The following is a 21,842-nucleotide window of genomic DNA, read 5'->3' as shown; positions in this document are numbered from 1 at the left end:
TGTGATTTTATTTTATTTTCTTTAAATAGCTTTGTTAATTGCAACATTTGTTCTTTTATTGAATGCTGTCTGCATGAGACAAATTAATCCAGGAAAAAGATTTAAAACAATTACCCAATTATTACAATTTTAGCCATTTTAAGGAAACAGTCTTCTGTTCAAAAACACAACAAAGACTGACAGCGATTCACAGCAACAAACAAAGAGGTAGAAAAAATAAAAGTGGGAAAAGTTTTGATCTGATTGCAAAGGAGAGGAAAACAGCCCCAGACAAGTCCCAAAAACTCTTTGGAGCCCTGCTTCGAACCAGCCCTTTCAAGAGGAAGTTAATGACGCTGGCAAGAAGATGAATCACCTCAGACAGCACACAGAGCAGCTCTGACAAGTGAGCACCAGCGAGTCTGACACCTGCGAGCACCAGACGAAAGACTAATAGTCATGTCAGCTGCTACCTGTAGAGTTGAGCTATGTCTGTCTGAGGCTGAGAGCAACTGTCCCTCTGATAGTTGGGGAAAAGCTGTGTGAATGATACAGTCGACTTGTGTGGAAACACACAGAACAGGAATCCTACATCTTTCCACACTAAATCCTGAACAAATAAACGCCCCCATCGTAGAGCTGAATGTCTTTAAGAAGCTACAGCTTAGCCTAGCTGCTGGCTAGCTAACTAATGCTAAAGGGCAAAATCAAGAAACCCTTTAGCGTTATTTTTAATACACACTCCAAGTTTCAGTGAAAATATCAGCAGGAATATTTGTGGTTCAAAGTGAATTTTCTGCGGTTTTGTCTGTTCTAAAAAGAGCTGCAAAGACGAGATGACATTGTGTTTGATACGATTAATCCTGCCATTGACTTAAATCGTGCTTCAGTTTCACACTGAGGAAAGATTTAGTTGGAGAACGATTAAAATGAAAAGAGCTTCTCTGTTCTTCCTTTATATGATGGCTTTACTTTATCTTCCTTGACCTGCACTTTATGTTTTAAAGAGCACATCTTCAAACAGATTCCAACTGAATCATATGTAACATACAGTAACGATGATTAAAATGTGTTTTATCCTTCTCAGCAAAGCAAATCTGCCTTTGAAATGTGCAACGTTTGTGTGTAATGGGATGGGATCCACGCCGACCTGCCTCCCTTTGGGTGTTGGGCAGCAAAGTTAGTGAAAGTATCTGGACATAAATCAGAACAGATGAGTCAGCGGGTTTTAAAGCCTCTGCGTCCCAACGTATCTGTTATATCTCCTGGTTACGAACAAGGTGATGATATATTCTGTTGTGCTTCAAGGATAAAGGAAACAAGGCGACTGCAGTTTGAAGGCCTATTTCATTTTTCTGACTCTCAAAATTCGAACTCAGGAGCCACACTTCCATTACTACAGCCCACAAAAATAAAACCTTTTAAACACAGCTCAGTGCAGCATCTGAATAAATTAGCCCCTTTAATTCTAAGTAGGAAACAGTGAAATTTTACACACAGATTTATACGCTGCTGAAGACACCAGTATTTATGGTCCCGACCGCTATGTATTCAGTATTAACGCAGTGTTCCCAGGCCTCTGCTACCTGAGACTCTATTTCATGTCCACTTTCTGGAACTGTGACAGCAGCTTTAATTAAAGCCAGCGCACGTGAGCGCCGCTAAAACCCCGTGAATTTCTGCATACATCACCTTCTAAAAGGGAGCCGTTATCAATAGCGGTAAAACAAATGTGACAGCCTGAACTGCGTCCTTTCTCCCCGGACCCTATAAAGTCCCCCACAGGGAGGGTGTGATGAACGATTCAAGGCCAGCTCCGGCCCAGGGATGCTCCACTGAACCATGCTCTGATCTATCATCCGGCCTGCCTATATTAATGATGAGGTCACACCACCGAGGGTCACGGCGTTGCTGATAAAAGCGCAAAGCCGGCTATTTGTTACGAGCCCAACTTGACTGATCGTAACTCTTTTGATGAAAGGGGACATGATTTCACACCCTCGCGCTGTCGTGCCCGACGTGGCTCGAGTGTGGCTCGTAATATGTCGTTTGAGGGTGGCGGCGAATGAGCCCTATCATAGTCAATGCAGGAGTAAATGAAGTGGTTGTTATCGCTTATAGCGCTGATTATGGTCTGCTGGGGGTGGGGGGGGGGGGGGGTTATGGGCTGCCCAAGCCCTGCTCATATATAAACTCAGCTGTGTACAGTCAGGAAAGTGCCAGCTGTGCTATTTGCTAATGTTAAAGAATGACACATAAGGACGACAGGAAGACCTGATTATGCCTTACAAGAAAATAGTTCCTCCATCTCTTCCTACAGTTACTATTAGGCTGAATCCATCCAAAGGCGCATAAACACGAACGTCGTCCCCACATTCGTTTCATAGCCACGTTTGTGCGGCCTTATCTCACAACAACATCCTGCAAGTGGATTAATGAGAGTTACAAGAGTGGAGTTTGGGCACAGCCGCAGGTAGTGGAGGTCCCAGTCGCTGGGAAATCAAGTGGGAACCGGCTGTTAGCCGGGTCAGAGCCAAAAAGGAAGGGTAGGGAAAGGTGGTGGTGGGGGGGGGGGGGCAGTTAGCACAAAATAGCATTCGCCATATGTCCCCATGCGCTGGTGGAACGTGGCGTTCAAATCATGGAGAGCGATAATGCTCTCAAAGTCCCAGATTACCAGGAGAAATCGGCTTAATGCGATATTTGGATTGTAATTTTAAACATGGGTTAAGCTTTAGCAACTTCAATTGTGATATAATAAAGAGAATAAGGCCGCGTCCCCGCTGGATCACACAGATTCATCTGTAGCTACAACGTCAGCATCTGTGAAATCACACCGATGAGCAAGACAATAACTTTAGGTTGGCTTTCAATATAACGGTAACCTCAGGTTGTGTTTCACACACTGGAAGAATATCTGCTACTGGCTAATATCTGACTCGTGCTAGCCTGTTTGCTTTCATACTTTCCTTCATGTCCTATTACTTACCTGTGTAAATAGTGTGGTGCAAGCTTCTGTAGACGTGCTACTGACAATTTAGCGGTTTAAGGTAGAAAACGCCAACCACATCAATAGCTTAGCAAGCGGAGCCTCTTTACAGACAGCAACTTTTGTGTTGGACTAAACTTGCAGGTACCTAATTTTCCTTATTATTGAGATGGTGTAGCTGCAACTTCAGCCGTCAGTATTGCTAAATTTGGAATGTAATTTTCTTCAGTTTGATAAATGGAGTTGAAAAGAGGCTCTCCTGTTGTAGACGGCAGGATGAATAGCAGCTGATTGGTTGGCTGATGCAGTTGTGCGGTAGGAACAGACGCGATTCTGCTTCCCAGGATTCGGCTCCACAAATGATCAGAAAAAGAAAACATTAAAAATGAGCGAGTTTTGGGGAAAGGACCCCGTGTGCTTCCAGATGATCTGCGATAATCCCATCCTGACTTTTGATGTTATCAGAGAGGAAAGAACAAACTCCACGTCTGAAAATAGCTCTTTTCTCTCTGCTGCCTGGAAATACCTGATAATTAAATGTGATTTTGTTGAGTCACAGCCCTCGTGCTTCTTTCCTGCTCCTCTCTCCTATTGTGCTCGGGGGGGATCAGGTCAGGTCATTTTTGAGTGCTGCTTTCACTTAGCCGACTAATGAAAAGATGAGCGCCTCCGACTCTCTAATGGTTTTGTGTGAATGTCAGCAGGGAGCCGGAATCAAGGTTTCCCTCTCTGATCAGAGGAGCGGCTTCTCCGATCGGCTGAGGCCACCTAACGGGATCCTCATTAATGTCCTGTGCGTGCGCGTCTCCAAATTTTTGATTGAGTAACCTTCCGCCAGTCGGTGGTTGGCGCGGGCGTCATACGTTTTTGCGTGAATGCAAACGCTATAAAAGGTCAGGGACACGGACGGATCGATACTCCAGGACGCCGTTGAAATTCAACCTGCACCGCGCCATATTTTTTCATCCCCTGTGTTCATTTGAATTCACAGAATCCATCTTCAGGCCGCGTCCGCGCCCTTGCCGCGCCGTCGTCGCTCATTAATAAGCCCTATCAGATCTTCTGTAAACTGCAGCTTATTTTCACGCCCTCAGGCTTCTATCTGGGTCCACAAAATGAATCTGCGAACATCAGAGCGATCGCTGCCCTCGCTGAGCAGCATTCCTCTCTGCTGCCCTGAGTTAGGAGCCATGTTCCGCTTCATTTGAGCCGACATCCGGCCAGAAAATGATCTGCGCGGCCGAGAGGAGTCTTGCCAGCCATTTTGTGGGTGTCTGGATGTGTCGGGCTCCTCCGCGTTCATTAGCAGTCGAGTCACAGCGGTGCGATGGAGCGTATCCTCTCCGAGGCCCGCGGGGACTGTCAGCGGAGTGACTGAGACGGATCGCAGGTGGACTAGCAAGGAGACCTGCCATAGATTAACTCGTCTGCCAGCAGGGGGACTATGTGGCGCCATTTGTTTTTGGCTCAGCTGATAATTTTTCCAATTAACCTTTAAATGCATTGTTTTATGTTGTCAGTGTGGACAGACGAGCGAGTGCCTGCAAAACTTTCCTCTGGTGAGAAGCTGTGCGGGTGTGATGGGATCACCAGACCGGGGGCTCCCAGGTCAGCAGAGTGGCGCAGCGGGAGCGTGCTGGGCCCATAACCCAGAGGCCGATGGATCGAAACCATCCTCTGCTAAAGACTTTGGAAATTTCCCAACATCATGTCGTGCACAGGTTTTGTAATGTTGGTGTGTTGCTAAATTAGAGGTTCTGGTGATGCTCCTGTCAACCTTTTAGCAGAATAATCAGAGACTTGAGTAGATGAACCTCCTTCAACACAAGATATTGATAAATTACCATCACATAGTGCTCGTGAAAGGTGCCTCTGTGCGCAACACTTCACTTTCAGCAACCTAATCAATACAGAAACTATTGGAATTCTTTCATATATCTGCTGTGTGTGTGTGTGTGTGTGTGCCAGTGTGAGATCTCTCAGGGTGCTACCAAGTGGACATGGGACGTTCAATGTCAAACTTTATATTTACTATCAAACGTCGCCCCCGGGGCAAGAGACACTCCTCTGCGAATCAATCCAAAATGGCCATCCTAAGAAGATTTCCCCAAGCCCTGAGAGGTTCATGCTTTAGATTAAAAATGTGTAATTCCGTCGCCATCTGGCTCGAGAAAAGGAAGCGCTGTGTGGACGCCGGCCCAGTGCAGCATCTTGGAGTGGGCTATTGCTTTCCAAATAGCTCTGGGCTGTGCCCCCCCCCATATGTATTTGTGCAGTATCGTTAGCTTGTTTTCTGTCGGCGCCCTCCTCTTCAGAAAGTTTAAATCTTTTCACAAAGCATGGACATTTTTGATAAGGAATCTGGGTCAAGGACTCAGAGGAAAGTCACTGAACAGTAATTAAAGCACTCGGCCGTGTTCAAACTGTCTCCGCCACGAGCTTTGAGATCGACGTGCATTCAAGGATTTGGAGGGCCATTGTTTCTCTCGTCTCGCGAGTAAAATCATGCCCCCCCCCCCAAAAAAAAGCTGAGGCTGTAATTAAGAGAGCTGGGTTGTTATCATGCCACCAGGGGGACGGGAGCGGAGCTGATCGTTCACCTTAAAGTGCACATATACGCTAAGAACGTCAGGAAAAAAACAAACAGGATTTATGCAGATCTTGGGGACAATATGCAGGAACGTCGCCACCGCTGGGACGACCGCGGCCTCGTGAAAGTCATAATCCCTCTCTGCGAGAAGACGATATTTGGCTGCCACCTCTGTCGACTGTAGCATTGTGCCTGTGGTCTTTTTGTTTCTTTAGGAGAGCCTCTGGCTGAGCATTTGAAGTTTTTAATCTGCTGTTCCACAGACTAAGGTCACCTTTCACTCCCTCCCCTGGATCTTTTTTTTTTTATTTGCTCTTGCTTAGTTCTGGCAACCCCACCATTTCACACACTATTAAAAGGAATCTGCTAATGCAAGGAGTGGGGTCCTTGGCTTGTGGAAAGCGATGGCATTTCTGAATTCTGTCTCTCTAAAAGACTCTAGGCGAGTGGCGCAGGGTTTATGACCCTAAGATTAGTCACTTTTTGGAGCTGGATGTACCGCCTGGGGCTGTTTCTGCCAGAAACTGATTTTCATATTGATGTGCGACGTTGAACCCTCTCCAGTCCACATATTGGCTCATGCATCACCTGGACTCTGCTGCTGTCAAGCCTCAGTGATAGCAAGTGGAGCAGACAATTCTTCTGTTAATAAATAAACAAGTCAGACACCGCTCGTACATATTATATCCCCGAGGCTTGAGGCGTCCTGGCCGCGCACGCTCCGCGCATTTCATCACCATTAACATTGCATGACATTCAATCTCAATTTTGGTCTGATTTTATTCCACAAAGCATAATTATGACGCGTTAATGTATGACTTGCATGCAAAGGTACAACAATGGCAGCGATTTTGCCCCCCAGGGCAAGATTATTGTCCTCCTGATTAACTCTAGGATAGTCCGTATCCGGTTTATCAATGCCAAACACAAAATGTCATCATCAAGTCATACCTGCCTAACCTTTCCATTTTTATCAGTATTTTGTATTTCTTTTTAAGATAGAGCACAATAACTAGATTCTGATTAATTATTCTATCTTAATTATCATGATTTATTTATTGGGGAGGCGGGTGGCGCCATAGGCAACCGCCTACATGCCCTGTTTGTGTGATGCTTTCATTATTTTACTGTCCGAAAATATTTGAAATGGGAAAAAAAATGGCGTAAGAGGCACAAAATCATATATAAGTAAAAATGTACAAGTATATATGTAACTTCACATCATCTGCCTTTTTCATCTTTCGCACAATGAAGTAAAAGAGCAGTTGGGGAATTACAGCGAGCCGAGCTTTGCATGTGTTACACAGCCCAAGACTAAAGAGAGATTATCCCAGGCCAGATGTGTCTCTCTCAGAGGAGAAAGGAAAAAAGATGCTGTCCGTTAAGACGCAGCCACATCCTGACGCTTGGAGCAGCAGGGCGTCGGCAGCCGGGCGGCTGAGGCGTCTGAACATGGAAGATTTCAGGTTTAGGACGCGGTCGCCTTTTCATGTCGTCAACGCCGCATCCGTCATACTTACAGCAGCATTCACCGGGGTGACTGATTGACAGTAATACAGCGTTAGCCTCTTTCTGCTCAGAGGCAAATGTCATGGCTGTTTATACACTTCCGGCCTGGGGGGTTTGAGGAAGGGGGGGTTGCGTGTTGGAAGCCAGGGTTCAATTTTGCCTGTTTAAAGACCTGCAGGGAAAGATATGCTGCACAGAGATGACACGACAAAGCCTCTCCAAAACACAACTGATGGATCACTCTTTATTCCTAATATCATCACACCCGTTTTTTGAAATTCTTTTTTTTTTTTGGCGGGCTTTATTTTGAGGGAACGTGCTTTCGGAGCCAAAGCAGCCTCATGAGCTATGGCCCCAGAGCGGAGGACCCGGCGCTCCTCGCAGCGCAGATTGCATTTTATTGAACCAGAGCTTGTCAGCGTTTTTGGTGAGCTGGTAAAATATAATTGTGTCATCCTTTATAGAGCAGTGTTGTGGTGACAGCGCGCAGAGAAGCTTCATTACTCTGCTTTTTATTGGGGGTGGGTGGGGGAGAAGCGGGGGCACTCTCCGGGTGATGAATAACGCCTCCCCCGCATGGAGTCAAGGTAAAACACACTCACGGCGGCGGCGTGCGCCGCTGCAGGAGCACGGATCATTTAATATGAAATCAATTTAACAGAAGAATTAGAGCTGCTCGCCGTAATGGCTTTTATCTGATGCCCATCAATGCCTGTATGGATCGGCTGATATAATCGAAGGTTCCGGGAACAAAGAGGTGACAAAACGCGACACACGCGCTTAAATGCGCGAACATGCGGATCCTAAACTGAAAGGACGCGGTTTCCATCTGGAATAATGAATTTCTTTAAACACAAACGCAGTTTTAGTGCAGCGGGGTCATGTCAGGTGAGCTCCTTCTGGATTTACATCCGTTTTAATTAGATGGAGCTTGATGGGGTTTGCAAGGGGGGGTCGGAACTTATCTCAGAGCAGCCGGAACAGGTCGATGGGCCCTCAAAGGACGCACAGAACGCACCCTTCTGACCCGGAGGGACAGCCTCAGCACTCGCATTTATTCCGCTACTGAGTATTTTACATTTCTGTGATGATTCAACCCAACATTTTAATGTTGAATACTAACCTCCGAAACTGTTTTCTTTTTTATTATATACTGACTGAATATTGCACGGCTGCCAGAGTGTTGTGCTGCTGGGTTTCTATGGTAACCCACAATGGACAGGCTTGAAAAGAAGTCGGAGTTTTTGTGAATATTATCTGTCAGCTGTGGGATTTTAGTGGTGATGTACAACAAGGCAGTTATGGAAGGGTGACCCCAGGCAGCCACCGTAGACCTCTGGAGGAGGTCAGAGGTCAGCCATTGTTCCAACTGGATCGGTATCTCAGAATTCTGACTTTATATATAATATTTTGACTGAAGTACTTAGTTGGAATTTTTACCCAGCCCTTTTCTTATTTAGAAACTTATTTCAATCTGAAGGCAAAGTCTTATTTTTCATTTGGCTTTCACTGGCGTGGTGACTGTGGCAGCTAAAGTCCTCAAACTGACTCAGTTCCGACTGATGTGACGGACACCGAATACCCCCATTCACTGAAAACCCGCCCCAAACGACAGCACCGACATTCTAAACAAAGTTGTATATGGGAGGAAAACTCAAGGCACCATTTAATGAGGATTGGTGGAGGCAAAACCCGGCGAGGATCCTCATCATGAGTCATTAAGAGCGAGGGGAGCCGCGCCTTAAATAAAACCGCAAAGTTTCCAACCTCATTTCATTTTCACAATCAAACCTGCCCCAGAGAAGGGGGAAGGGGGTATTTAAGATGCCATGAATGGACGTGCACCAGAACCAGCGTTTAATAAAAGCCCAGATAGCGCTTGATTAAAGCACCGAAGAAGAATAAAGCCAGAGCAGATCTGCAGGGAAATGTAAAGACTTATTTTCTTATTCTCCTGACAGGGATTAAGCACAAATATCCTCACTGCTGTTATTAGGTCGTGGCCGAGCTGCACAGGATCAGTCTTTCACTGTCTGATCCAAAACAGCTGCAGGACAGACGGACGTCGGCCTCAATAATAACAGCAACAAAACACAGCAGATATCTGTTGGGTTTAGGAGGAGTTTAAAAGGCCTCTTCTTCTTCTCCTCGTGATGATGATGATGATGATGACGCACCGGAGTCTCTGATAATCACCATGGCGACTTCCTATGATAAACTCCAGGGTGCAGTGAAGTTGACTGGTAAATGCATTTGATCCCATGTCTGTTTTGCTGGTGGATTAAAGAGCAGCTTCATTGCTGGTGACTGGACGGCCCAGCCGGGCTGGTCCTGGTGTCGCTCTCCCCTCTGTGTCCCCGGAGTGCAGAGCCACGAATGTGGCTCCCAGCCTGGGGATTTGGGCTGTTTAGCGGGGGTAAACGTCGCCGGGTATAATTAAAGAGGCTCTGGCCCCGGGAAGCTCTCTCGGCTGACGGCGTGAACAACCGCCGGCGAGAGTCGCTGTCACTTTTATCGAGCGAGCGGGTTTAGAAGAGCGCGGCTCAGAGTCAGAATCCAGTTGTTTCTCAAAGTCGTTATCACCGTTTGTCAGGCGCCCGCGACCTCCTTGCAGGAGCAGCCTGCTTTTCTCTGCAACCTCTTTTCTTTCCACAGGAACAAGTTTCCCAGCCGCACTGCTAAAAATCCAAAGACCTGAATTTAGAGTAAATCATTTGTGGATACACCAAACGCTCCGTGTTATCTGTAATTAATCAAAAATGTGAGAAGAAGTGGCCAATCAGTGGCATTTCTTTTTTTTCTTTTTTTGGCAGAGGGGGAGGCTGGTTTATCTCGCATGCACTACTGGTGCAACGGCGTGAAGCTGCGAACAAATACGGAGCTTATCTGGGTCTATATTCTCCGCCCGTAGGAGCAGTCCTGGAAATGGGGATAGAAGGCCTCGCAATCAGCAGATTAATGAGACAGACAAAGCCAAAGTTGATTAGAGCAGAGTCACTCCGATGCTCCATTTTTGATTTGTGGTTAATTGCTTGGGAGTGATTTAACCCCGTGCGTCTTTCTGCAGCGGCGATTCTTGTTCAAAACTGGTGCTTTCATTTCACAAATTTGCCAATCAAAGGCAGGTGGTGCTGGAGCCTGCAGGAGTCTGGAGTCCGTGCATGTGGCTACTGAACAGGGCTAATAGTCCAGGTGAAATACAACAGCCTGACATTTAAGGGACTGTTATCTGAGATATATTTCAAGGCCCGGTTGCAGTTTGGTGCCCATTAAAATGTGCATGATGTATTTAGGGAGCAGCGCGTCCTGCTCTGGTCTCAGAGAGCTCAGCAGTGATAGCATGCCAGATAAAGGACGCCTCCAGAGGAGTGGAGCTGTGTTAAAGAAGGGTAAACGTTGCCAAACAGCAGTCCGAAGCACGCCCCAGTGTCATCTTTGGTTCATTTTTTATCTAATAAGGAGAATGTTACACAAGCAGATAGGCTGCACTGGGAATTAAATGATTTTATATGAATAATATGAATGTGCTCATTTGCCTTAAAAATGAGCTTTGTCATCTATTTTGTCATGGAAAAAAAAATTCTATGAAAATGTAATTAAATAATCACTTTCAAACATGAGCGCTGCCACGTGTAAAGGCTGGAAAAGTCTTGATGAAACATTCATCTGAATTTTGAGACTCTTCTTATCGAGTACAATCTCGCAATTTCCTGACGAATATCTGCTGCTATTGTTCGTCCCAAACCAATGAACAGAGATCTGAATATGTGTACATGCAAGATCACTATTTGGCAGAAAGGAGATCCCACATGTTCTTTATTAATCCAATATATAATAGATGTATAAGATATTTTCCATACTACTGGGACGTATGTCAGTTGGAGGTCCTTCACAGTAACTACAGAGGGATGTAAATAGTTCTTGAAGAACATTAGCTCCAAACTGTGTCTTGAGGTTGATTATCTCAGTGACTGATGCTCTGTCATTGGCTGCTATGAGAGGGGCCCAGCGAGGACCCCCAGTAATGGAGCCCTAGCAGGTGCTGGAAGCCCACTTACACCAGGGGGGAGTGCACCAACAAGAATTTCTGATGAATTTCAATTACTCATCTCTTAGAGCTAATGAGGTAAATGAGCAGCCAGAATGCATTTGCCGGATAGCTGCAGACGAGACCTCTGTGGTTTGTCAGGCTTTGGTGCCCGTGAGGTGAACAATCTGCTACTGAGCGTGTGTAACCGCCTCCAAACATACTGTTGTTAACGTTGGTTCTGTTGTTCTTGGTAAAAATGTGAACAAAATGTAGAATTTTGATGTGATGTCATGTTTTACTGAAAAAAATGTGTGTGCCATTTATTGAAGAACGTGTGTGAAGCGCACGTTCACGGTAACGGGAGATTATCGTGTATATACTGCCACCTCCTGGTGGTAAGATGAACCGCAATAACATCAACCATTTTCTTCTTTTTTTCTATCCCTTTGTGTGTGATTTTTTTAAAATGTAGTTGTATATTAGATTTATTTTTCAAAGTGGTTTAGAGTGTGACTGTGATTACATGTATGGTTTCTCCAGCAGACCAAGGGCATGAAGGGCTTTGAGCTGGAGAAAACACCACCCTCAGTGGTGGAGTGGGCTTCCTCTTCTCCAGGGGCTTCACCCATCGTCCCTGGAGGTGGAGCATGTGGTGAACGGAAGGTTTCTGCTGGTGAAGGCGCGCCTCCAGAACCACACCTTGGTTTTTATTCATATTTATGCCCCCACCAATGGCACAGAGGAAGAGCTTTTTAGAAAAAGTCAGCACAAGATTAAATAGCTGCAGGTCGGAAGAGTTTTAATTCCCAGGTGGGGGTTTTAACTGCACAGAGTCTTTTTTAGACCGCAGTCATGCAAAGCCTCATCCGGCCTCTCAACAGTCTGAGGCAGCTGGTGGGTGTGGAGGAGGATGCACACAGAGAGCAGACGGTACACATGGCGCCGCCTGAGTGAAGGTAGGATGTCCTCGACCAGACTCGACCAATTTTATTGCTTCAAACACCACTTCAGTGTTTTTAGGGGTTGCCAAATTCTGCCAGTCGGTTTTATGGATCACTCTTTGGTCTTAAGTGAAGTCGCTATTAAGAATATTTTACATAAGAGTTAGCTTGTGTTTAGCACCGGACAATGGTTTTAGAGAGGTTTTACGCTATTTCTGGTCTGGAAATCGGATTTTACATGTCTTAGATAGTGGTGGGACAGTGGCAAAACACATTGAAGTCCTCAAGTCCAAAAAACTGGCCTCAGCCAGTCTGCTGTACTGGTCAGGTCCCGGATTCAGAACATCACTGAGAGAAGAGGGGTGGGCAGAAAAGAGTAACACACTCACTGTTTTCGGGCACAGGGCAGGAACTCGTAGAGCCAGACCAGTTAAGGGAGCTCGCAGTGGAGTTTTTTTCGTCCCTCTACACCAGTGAGTATCATGAGAATGAGGCACTTTTGAGGAGTTCTGTAGGGAGCGGCCTCAGGTCTCTGAGGAAACAAAGTCACGGCTGGACAGGCCGCTGCAGCTGGACGAGCTCCACGCTGAGTTTTACAGAGCCTTCAGGGACATTGTGCCCCCCCCCCCACACATGCTGGAGGTGTTCAATGAAAGCCTGGCCTCGGCTACCCTGCCATTGTCCTCCCGGAGGTCAGTCGTTACTCTTCTGCCCAAAAAGGGTAACTTGCAGGACATGTGGTTCTGGAGCACATAGTGGCCGCAGCAGGACCCGACCTAACGGGCTCAGGGGCCGCGGGCTCTCTGCTGGGCATCCGCCCTGTCCAGGCAGCCGACGGAGGTGATCCCTTTCCAGAGATCAAGCTGGTTGCCCATCTTGGGGATCTGGACGGTCCTCTCCTTAGGCCAACACAGCCATCCATCCTGCACGCAGTGGACAAGAAGACCCTGTACCAGAACTGCAGGAAGGTAATCAACAAGAGAGGACTGTCCAATAGAAGAGCCAGCGTGTGGACTGACTGGTTGGGAGGGGATGGAGCCCGTCCCTGCTGGAGGGCGGTTGGGAGGGGATGGAGCCCTGCTGGAGGGTGCTGAACAAGTTGCCCCAGGGACCTCCAGTGGAGGATCTAACATGGGGCTGTTGCTTTTATCTTTAGAATCCTGAATCCTGCTATGTTGGACCAGTGCCTGTTCTGTTGCCTCCGAGAGACAGATGTTAGTGTGAGAGACTCACTGTGCTTTTTAGTGTTTTAAAATGTGTTTTTAATGGTTTTAATGAACCCTTTTCGATTAGAAATTTTATTTTTGGAGTAGAGTATAACAAGACTGTTGGAAACAAGTGGCAGCTCCTGAATTTTATTTGTGGTGAAGATAGCGATTTACATTTCTAGAAAAATAAAATAGAAAAAAAAGGAGACTGTGAAGCTGCCTCAGTGTGGCGCTGCAACATCCGGTGCATTATAAAATGATAAATAAAGTAATTGCAAATAAAGTGTTTTTGTAAAAATCAAATCTTCTTCTTCTTATTTCTCTTTTTCAATAAAAGCATTGTTTGGTATTTTCAAAAAAGGATATAAATTTGTTTTATTAGAACTTTAAAATAGGCTTGTTAGAGCTAAGTTAGAGCATCAGTTCAAACCATATATATATAGCATTTACACTTAATGATCAGATTAGCTAATTAATTAATCAGTGACTTTTCCCAACTGACGTTAAAAATAGAATAGAGGCTGCGAAGAACATTGCGAAAGGTGAAATTAATCCAACTTCTTCCAACAAAGAATTGGACATGTGAGCGCCCTGCTGGAGTGTTCTTCCTCGCTCATCCAGCAGGTGTCGCCCCTCCCCGCAGATCTCCTCACTGTCCTCTGCTCCCCGTGTCCACATGTCCCCACACTGGCTTCAGTCACAGCCCAGCTTTTGTTCTTCCATGTTATGGCAGCTCTTGCCCGCTTCTTTAGATCAGAATATACAGGATCTACAGTAAAATGACACCGGTTTATGCTTCTGAATCACATCCAAATGAATGACAAAATGCAGTTTATTGTTCTGGTCAATTTGTTTGACACAAGTCACCTTTTAATGAAACTCTTAATGTGTGTTTGTCCTCCTGGCAGGCGGGTTTGCTAGCTCCGCTCCCCAGTGCTGCTTTTGTCTTTGTTTCTTCTCCGCGTTTTCTTCCAAATGCTTAATTAGTTATTTATTCTTCCTTTGTTGTCTCACTTAGGTGAGGATGAGAATAAACTTGGAATTTAATTAAATAGGCTTTTAAGCCTGTGTGAAGGTTTTCTATTTGTACTTGTATATCTTAATAGATTTTAATCGTCAAAGTAAAATACAGACTAATTTATCAAGCAGGCACTAAGTATGTGTTATAACAGGTTATGTAGTGAAGGAAAGAGTATCATAATAAATCATAATAAAGGCCCCCCCCCTCACACACACACACACACACACACACACACACACTCGTGGTCAACACCAACAGTGTGTTTTGACCTATGACAATAATATATTGGCAGCAAATAAACAAATAAAAAAATCTTATGAAATTTCATGGCCCACTCCTGCCACTGACGTTGTTATTGGGGCGCTTTGTCTTTTGAAATTTCATAAACTTCAGTCCGTTTTGTGATCTCGACGGTGACTTTAACCTTTACCGCTCATAATCAGTCTGTAGAATATTTACTCTGGGCTGGATTTGGGCCCCCGGGGAGCTATTGCAGCTGCTGCAGCTGTAATTATGGAGTTATTACAGATCCTACCCGACCAGACAGCAAAACCCGAAAATAGAAAGACAACATATAACGGATTCATTATATGTTGTCTGCTTTTGTTGTTTTCCAACACAACCAGAGGTATTTATTTACAGTATGGAAATGAATTCCAATTAAGTAAATTCCAATTTATACTGTTTATTCATTATTGAAACATTTGCAGACAACCAAACACGCAGTCACACAATGAAATTATTTAGTAAAAATAAACTGGCAGGATATGAACAGTTGCGTAACACGATGGCGGTTATGAAGAGAAGGAATCTACACACTCAAGCACGGACGAGGAGGCAGCTCAAAGTGGCGTCGAACACGACCCTGCCGTCTTTCTCTGTGCTGCACTTGTTTTTGAGGAAATCTAAGATTTCCGCCCTGATCTCCGGGGTGAAGGACTGATGGAAGTCGTCTCTGGCCGTCAGGAAGTTGAGCAGGCGGCGACCTTTCGTGCTGCCCGGGTCGGCGCACTCGGTGACGTCGAAGCAGTTGGGAATGGCGTGCTCCTCAAACTTCAGGCCCAGGCTGTTGAGGGAGGCGATCACCTGCTTGGAGGAGCGGTATTCCTTGATGACCTCGTCGCAGAGCACCCTGCTGTAGGTGGACCAGAGTCTGTCCCAGCCGCTGTCATCTGCCGTCACCACCACACGGCGTTTACACACAGACCAGCACCAGCACCAGCACCAGCACCAGCCACATTCAGGTCTCCCGTCTACTCACGTGCTTCAACGATGATCATAAATGTGCCCTTTTTCTTCAGGAGGCCGTGGTAGAACTTGATGGTTTCGGTGAGGGCGTCCACGTAGTAGATCATCTGGAAACGCAGCGGCAAGTTTGGAAGAATCCCGCCTCTCGCGTTCTGGAAAAGCCGAGTCGGAATACCTGAATCGAGTGGATGAAGTCAAACTTCTTCGCGTCCACCTTCGCTTTGACTTGATTGATGTAGCTGTCGCTGTGCATGATGTGCCAGGTGAACGGGACCCCCTGGATGTCGGGGCTCTTTGCCACCAAAGCTGGCAGATAAACAGTCAATGAAATCCAAAACTACCAGCGTGAAGCTTGAGACACTGGGAAAGGCTTTCAGTTTGACCTTTGAACCCCTGAGGGCACTCAAAGATCTAGTGTGTGATACCTTTGAAGCCCTCTGTGAGTTTGGAGCTGCCCTCCACAACGTCGACAGTGATGGGGAGGTCAGGGCACGCGGCCTTGAGCAGGCCCAGGATCTGGACGTCCATCTCGCCTGCGTACAGGTGAGGGAGGATTGTTTCAGGCTGTTTTTTTTTTCATTTTAGAAAAGGAATCTGAATTTCTGGCCCTCGATCACGGATCATTTTCCTCAGCACGTACCTCCACCACTCCCCAGACCCAGGACATCCAGGCCCTGCTTGTCTGCACTGATCCTGTTGGAAAAGATCACAAAAGAGGGAAATGAAAGCGTTTGTGTGTGTGTGTGTGTGTAAGGGGGGGGGGGGGATTCCTGCATTCACACATTCACCAGCGCTGCAGAATTCTGAAGCTTTTCACCTTTTGAACTCTGCTGGCAGGAGGTCCCGAAGGCACTTGAGCATGGCCTCATGCTCTCCTGAATGGTCCAAATAGAACTGGAAGCTTTGGACCGAGGCGCCCTCGTAACAAGACATTTCTTCCGAGGCCATGGCTGATTCCTGAAAAAGAAGTTGCAAACGCCGCCTTCAGTGAAGTCACGATTGACATAAGCAGAAGCTACAGCAGCTTTGGAAGAATCCCATTCCTGTTTACCTTCTCTGAGTGTGGAGCGTGAGGACTGGGAGTTGCTGTGGTTCCCCTTTTAACCCACTGGTTGGATCTCCGCTCCCATTGGCTGGCCGGGCTTCCACCTCGGCTCTTGCATAACTCCTGAAAGCTGAACTTTGCCTAAAAATCCAGTTACAGCTGCACTCACTATAGTGGACAGGAAGTCCACTATATAGTGGACACTATAGTTCAACTATACCATAGTCGAACATCCAAACTGACAAGAGAAATTCAGTTTTAACCTTCAATAAATGGCAAAAAAAAGCGCCTGTGGGTCCATTGGCGTTTCCCTCCATGTGAGCTGATCAGAACATGCAGCCTGTAAGAGCAGCTGTCAAAGACAAATGTCTGACAGCTGCGTAGCTGATTGTGTGTCGGATATGATTCAAATACGTCCGGAGATTAACAATTAAGTTCTCCTGAAAAGAAGCAGAGGTGGTGCTAACTGATAAAGTCACAGTTAAAGCATTTAATACGACTCTTGCCGAATAATCACTGCAGAAATACATGTACAATCACAAAAAGAACAACAAAACAAAATCAACCAAGTTAAATAATTTAAAAAAAATGGAAATATAAAAAATAAGGAGAACTAAACAAAACCTGAAGTTTTGATTTCTAATTTATGATACAGGATGAAAGGTGTGTCACATAATTAACCCGTTAACAGACAGCAGTGTTCTGTGGCTTATAACACACGCATGCACACACACTGGTGTTAAAAATGTCAATTGTGTGGGAGCCCAAAGTACCGATAGACTCCTTTCTGTGGAGTTTCCAGGCTCTCCAGTAACTCCAGTTTCCTCCCAGTCTGAAAACATGCGCGTCAGGATGGAGGAGACTCTTTATTTGCTCCTTAGTGACTGGGTGGTGGCGCATAGGCGCCCCTTGTGGTCATAAAGAGTATGGCGACTGAAGCTGCACGCTGCAGGCTTCAAGAAAGTTTAATTACATTTCAGTTTTGCTTTGAATTTTCATGCCAAAGGGGCAGAAACACTAAGCTATCCGAATCAGGGGAATCCTTAATATCACACATTTTTATTGCGACCATTACTTCAACATGCAATCCTCAAATCTGTGAATCCTCCATAGATTGATAGAGGCCACGGCGCATTTGCAGTCATGTTTTGCCTCGATTATATAATGTAATTTGACGTCTCATTGCACATGTTTTGTCAAATTCATACCATTGTCCCTCCGAACTCCTCCAAGCTTCTGCCCCTTAAACTTCATCGAGTGGAACAGACTAAATATTTAAGTGTTTGTCACCCCACAGAGTTTACTACACTCGCTCTTCTACATCAGGTTATTTACAGCACCGAACATATACACGAGGGTGGAAGTCAACATCTGCTTTTATAGTTTATGTTGGAAAAAATGCAAATCCGGCAATTAAAAGACATATGGACCGAAACAGCTCTGACAGTCGATGTAGCCCCGTGGATACATCTCATGGTTCATACGTGAGCGTGTTCATCCCACTCACAGAGCTGGCTGGGTTATGTCAATACGTATATACATAAAACACAAGTGATATCAGCTGCCAGATGAGCAGTAAATCTCTCAGTCTTTTAAAACAGATCAATTTTATTCAAACTCATTTACAAAGGGGCAGACCTAGTTCACAGGACATGACAGCATGTTAACACACCACTCAACATTTATCAGAATGAGATTTGTTTTAGATGTTATTTATACTGCAGTCTTGACTCCCTGGATTAAAAACATTATTAACTAGATGTTAAAGAGCAGCTGCGCGTTTGTCCGCTCTAATAAATGTACTAGGTGAGCCGATCGAGGACGATCACTCCCAGGTTATTATTAAACATCACCCTGCCGTTGGTCTCCACGCTGCAGTCCGGGTGTCGCAGCAGCTCCAGCACCCCGGCCCTCAGCTCCGGCGGGGCGGTTTTACTGAAGTCCAGGACCTCGGTGAGAAAATCGAGCAGCAGCTCCCCTTTCTCGTCCCCCTGGCTGAAACACTCGGTGATGTCCATCTGAGAGGGCAACTCAAAACTCTGGTACCTCACCCCCTCTGAGTCCAGGAAGCTTTGGATGTCTCCAGTCGTCACACACTGGCTAATGTCGGTGTGACACAGCTGGTTTTTGTAGGTCTGCCACAGCTTTCCCCAGCCACTCTTACCTGGGACCCATTGAAAAGGGGCCTCTTAAATAATGCCCATAATGCTACAATAAACCTTTACAGGCTTTAAAACCAGGTAGCAATCTATATAAAGCACCTAATAGTATTGTAAGGTTATTTTCCACCTGTGTTGTATGCACAGCGTGCACGGCGGTGGCACTTACCAGAGACCAGGATGACAAGAAGCTTTCCATTCACACTCAGGAGACTCTGGAAGAATCTCACCGTCGCTTCGGGGTCGTTCACGTAATACAGCATCTGTTGATAATAAATTCACAGATGATGGAACCGTGTCCCAGCTGAACATGAGTGGAGTCTTTGGGTCAAAGGCATCACCGCGGCAACACCGACCTGTATCATGTGAATGAAGTCGGCCTCTTTAGTCGTCTCGCTGGCTCGCCAGTGCTCCTCAAACTCCGTAGCCGTCATCCTGTTCCAGTTAAATGTGATATAATCTAAAGTCGGTGTCTGGGCCACCAGAGCTGCGTAAGACACAATAGAAAGTAGAAAAACACCTCATTTCTGCAGATGCGCCACATGAAAGTTATGTTGTATCTTGTGTAACTAGTCAATTTCAGTCATTTAAGTTGATTTGTTTTGCCAACAGTCATGATTTGGATGCAGCGACCATCAACATTTTACTGACAACCTGAACACGCTGAATCTGGGATGTTTGTGATGCTCCACGAAGAAAAGGTAAAGAAACCGAAAGGAAATCTTTTTTAAAAAAACCCAAAGGAGCGGAAAAAGAATGACGGGCCAGGTCTATCGTAGGGAGAGACTTGGAACTCTGGATGTCAGATAGTGGTTGAATGTCAGTTCTCCTGTTCAGGAAACACATTTAATCTCAACCCAGAGAAAATTGTCTGACGGTTGTTGTGTTGTTTCCTACAAAACGTGAGCAACACACGCAAAGAAGGAAATGTTCTGAGCTGCAATCCCCAATCTGACCACTAGATGTCTCTATGCTCTTATTCATTCTCTAATTCTCATTCACGAACACACACACACACACACACACACACACACACACACACACACACACACACACACACACACACACACAGTGCTGGATCCCAGTGGGACTCCCAGGAACTGTGACAATTAGTTGAACCAGAAGGAACCCATGGAAAAAACAAAGCTTTAGGGAAACAACCCGAACAAGTGAGTCCAGTTTCTCTACCTTTGTATTTGTGCAGTTGTTGGGCGCTGGGCTCCACCACCTCGTTATCCACTGATGCCCCTGGGTGCTTCGAATGGAGCTCGGAAAGAATCTCAAGGTCAATCTCACCTACAGAGATAAATTCAGGTTTTAAAGATTTTTATGCAAAGAAAACCTTAAAATTCTTTCCCCACAGTATCAAACACAGCAGCTGTCAGAGGCAGCCATTTTTAATGGCTGACTTACACATCTTAACCGCACTGACAGCTCAATCTGCATGAAGAGGAGCTGTGGACAGGTGCTGAATGTGTCTGAATACAGCCATCGGGGGACCGGTGGACTTTACTGGTTCGTTAAACGACCTGCAGCAAGGCTCCCTTCGAAAAGTGACCCAAGACCGCAGGGAAGCACAACGGAGTGACCTTCATGTGAGCTAAAGGTCATAACATCTCGGGGACTTTGGAGTTTTTTATGAAATTAGTCTGGATGTCACCTCGGCCACAGAGGTAAAGTAGAGCAGAGGTAGACGTCAAGATGCTGGTTAGGGATCAGGCAGGTGGCTGCAGGGATGCTAACCTTTGAGCAAATTTACTGGGTGTTATAAATGCTGCCTCTTAAAGCAGCAGGCTGACACATCACAGCACACGGGGGCAGGTTGCGCTCCTACCTGCTCCGCTTCCAACTCCGATCACATTCAGATGGGCTTTTCCATTCCCGACACTGAGGAGAAAACAAAGATGTCAACAAACGACCAACATTGGGGGAGCGGCCAGTACATAAAGCCACACCCCCAAAAAGGCAAGTAATAGTTCAAATTGTATCTTTTCCTTCTTAAAACTCCGTCAAGCAAATGGAGACACAAAGAATAGGCAGACAGACGTTGAATAGCTCATGGGGGGTTTAATTAATCCAACATCCTGTAACACATATATTTACCTTGCCAAAATAGCTGGCAGCTCTTTGTGGATGAAGTCCTGCATACACTGATGCTCAGTGGAACGCTGCAGGAAAAGCTTGAAGCATTCCTGATATCTGCTGTCGTCCAGAACCAGGCTCCTCAGAGAAGACGCCATGGCGGGATCTCTGTCAGGGGAAATGGTCAAAGGGGTTTGAATGTAATTTGTAGTTTTACTGGCGCATGAAACGTGACCTGTGCGTAAAAGTGACACTGAACCCTCCGTTAAATCCTCTTGAAAGAATAAATTTAAGATTTTACAAATAACAGGGTGGTTCTCTTGAAGCATGAACTCTCAAGTCATCACCTAATCACCAACAACGCGTCTGCAGCGATATGAAACGTTACAAATATCGCGTCGTTGTCGCTGATAAGTTTCCTTTAATTTCCCCCTTAAGTTCCCACCCGGAAGCTGCGAGCATCATCGACACCTGCAGAATCTGGACCTGCTTCAGGTCCGTGAGGCAGCTCAGGCATCTGCCATCGCGTCTCCTTCGGCCAATATTTGCTGCCACCGCGCAAAGAAGACCAGGAGGTTCTGTTCCCCGTGGTTCCGGATCGCTCGGTCGCTAAAATGTCACCGCGCATCTTTACGCGCGGAATCGGCTGTGCTGCAAACTGAGACCATAGCGTGGTTGTTTAAACCCTTACTTACTAAACCCTTACTTACTAAACCCTTACTTACATGCAGGCGCAGGCGTGTGGGTGACTGGGTCCAAAGAGTTGGTCGAATAATAAGAACCTCCCACATGGACGAAGAAGGGTAAAGGTCGACAGAAAACCCGCCCAATAAAAATACAGCAATCCGGCGCGCTGAAATATAAATAAAGAAAACGACACAATGGGTAAATAAAACAGTAACGTATTATTATTATTATTATTATTATTATTATTATTATTATTATTATTATTATCATTAGTAGTAGTAGTATAATTATTTTTATTTGCTGTTTTAAGACACGTCTCATTGTTATAAATGTGTTTTTATGTCTGTCTTAATG

At 45.8% G+C, this 21,842-nt stretch overlaps 2 protein-coding genes across 4 annotated transcripts; both read right to left on the bottom strand.

Moving 5' to 3' along the window:
- Positions 1–14,936: 14,936 nt before the first annotated feature.
- On the bottom strand, positions 14,937–16,892 carry LOC101065798 (histamine N-methyltransferase A-like). The gene is made up of 8 exons (XM_011611632.2): positions 16,824–16,892; positions 16,567–16,701; positions 16,333–16,472; positions 16,156–16,208; positions 15,941–16,048; positions 15,691–15,821; positions 15,529–15,622; positions 14,937–15,439 (listed from the first exon to the last, which is right to left on the bottom strand). Exons 1-8 carry the CDS (start codon positions 16,875–16,877, stop codon positions 15,087–15,089), a joined length of 1,068 nt encoding a protein of 355 aa, XP_011609934.2. The 5' UTR covers positions 16,878–16,892; the 3' UTR covers positions 14,937–15,086.
- Positions 16,893–18,155: 1,263 nt separating this feature from the next.
- On the bottom strand, positions 18,156–21,640 carry LOC101066023 (histamine N-methyltransferase-like). 3 transcript variants are annotated; one of them, XM_003962073.3, is made up of 7 exons: positions 21,527–21,640; positions 20,823–20,969; positions 20,554–20,606; positions 19,908–20,015; positions 19,076–19,206; positions 18,889–18,982; positions 18,156–18,724 (listed from the first exon to the last, which is right to left on the bottom strand). In XM_003962073.3, the coding sequence occupies exons 2-7, from the start codon at positions 20,957–20,959 to the stop codon at positions 18,363–18,365; spliced, it is 885 nt and encodes a 294-aa protein (XP_003962122.1). In that variant the 5' UTR covers positions 20,960–20,969; positions 21,527–21,640; the 3' UTR covers positions 18,156–18,362. The 3 variants fall into 3 exon arrangements, with proteins under 3 accessions (XP_003962122.1, XP_029703645.1, XP_029703634.1); XM_029847785.1 differs by lacking the exon at positions 21,527–21,640 and adding an exon at positions 21,273–21,447; XM_029847774.1 differs by lacking the exon at positions 21,527–21,640 and adding an exon at positions 21,247–21,278.
- Between the last annotated feature and the right edge of the window lie 202 nt (positions 21,641–21,842).

This window comes from Takifugu rubripes, chromosome 1 (genome assembly GCF_901000725.2).
Source record: "Takifugu rubripes chromosome 1, fTakRub1.2, whole genome shotgun sequence".
Classification (NCBI taxonomy): domain Eukaryota; kingdom Metazoa; phylum Chordata; class Actinopteri; order Tetraodontiformes; family Tetraodontidae; genus Takifugu; species Takifugu rubripes.
The sequence above is the reverse complement of the archived record's forward strand: the minus strand, read 5'-3'. Positions and strand labels throughout refer to the sequence as shown.

What these genes read in the sequence shown, in the direction of transcription:
- LOC101065798 (XM_011611632.2), bottom strand. Translation starts at nt 16,877, where the DNA reads ATGGAGGGAAACGCCAATGGACCCACAGGCGCTTTTTTTTGCCATTTA. An exon ending in TTTTTTGCCATTTATTGAAG is followed by an intron (nt 16,702 to 16,823) that starts GTTAAAACTGAA and finishes CTGGATTTTTAG; the next exon opens with GCAAAGTTCAGCTTTCAGGA. An exon ending in GGGTCTGGGGAGTGGTGGAG is followed by an intron (nt 16,049 to 16,155) that starts GTACGTGCTGAG and finishes ACCTGTACGCAG; the next exon opens with GCGAGATGGACGTCCAGATC.
- LOC101066023 (XM_029847774.1), bottom strand. Translation starts at nt 21,266, where the DNA reads ATGATGCTCGCAGCTTCCGG. An exon ending in ACTTCATTCACATGATACAG is followed by an intron (nt 18,983 to 19,075) that starts GTCGGTGTTGCC and finishes TATTATCAACAG; the next exon opens with ATGCTGTATTACGTGAACGA. An exon ending in TCTTGTCATCCTGGTCTCTG is followed by an intron (nt 18,725 to 18,888) that starts GTAAGTGCCACC and finishes AATGGGTCCCAG; the next exon opens with GTAAGAGTGGCTGGGGAAAG.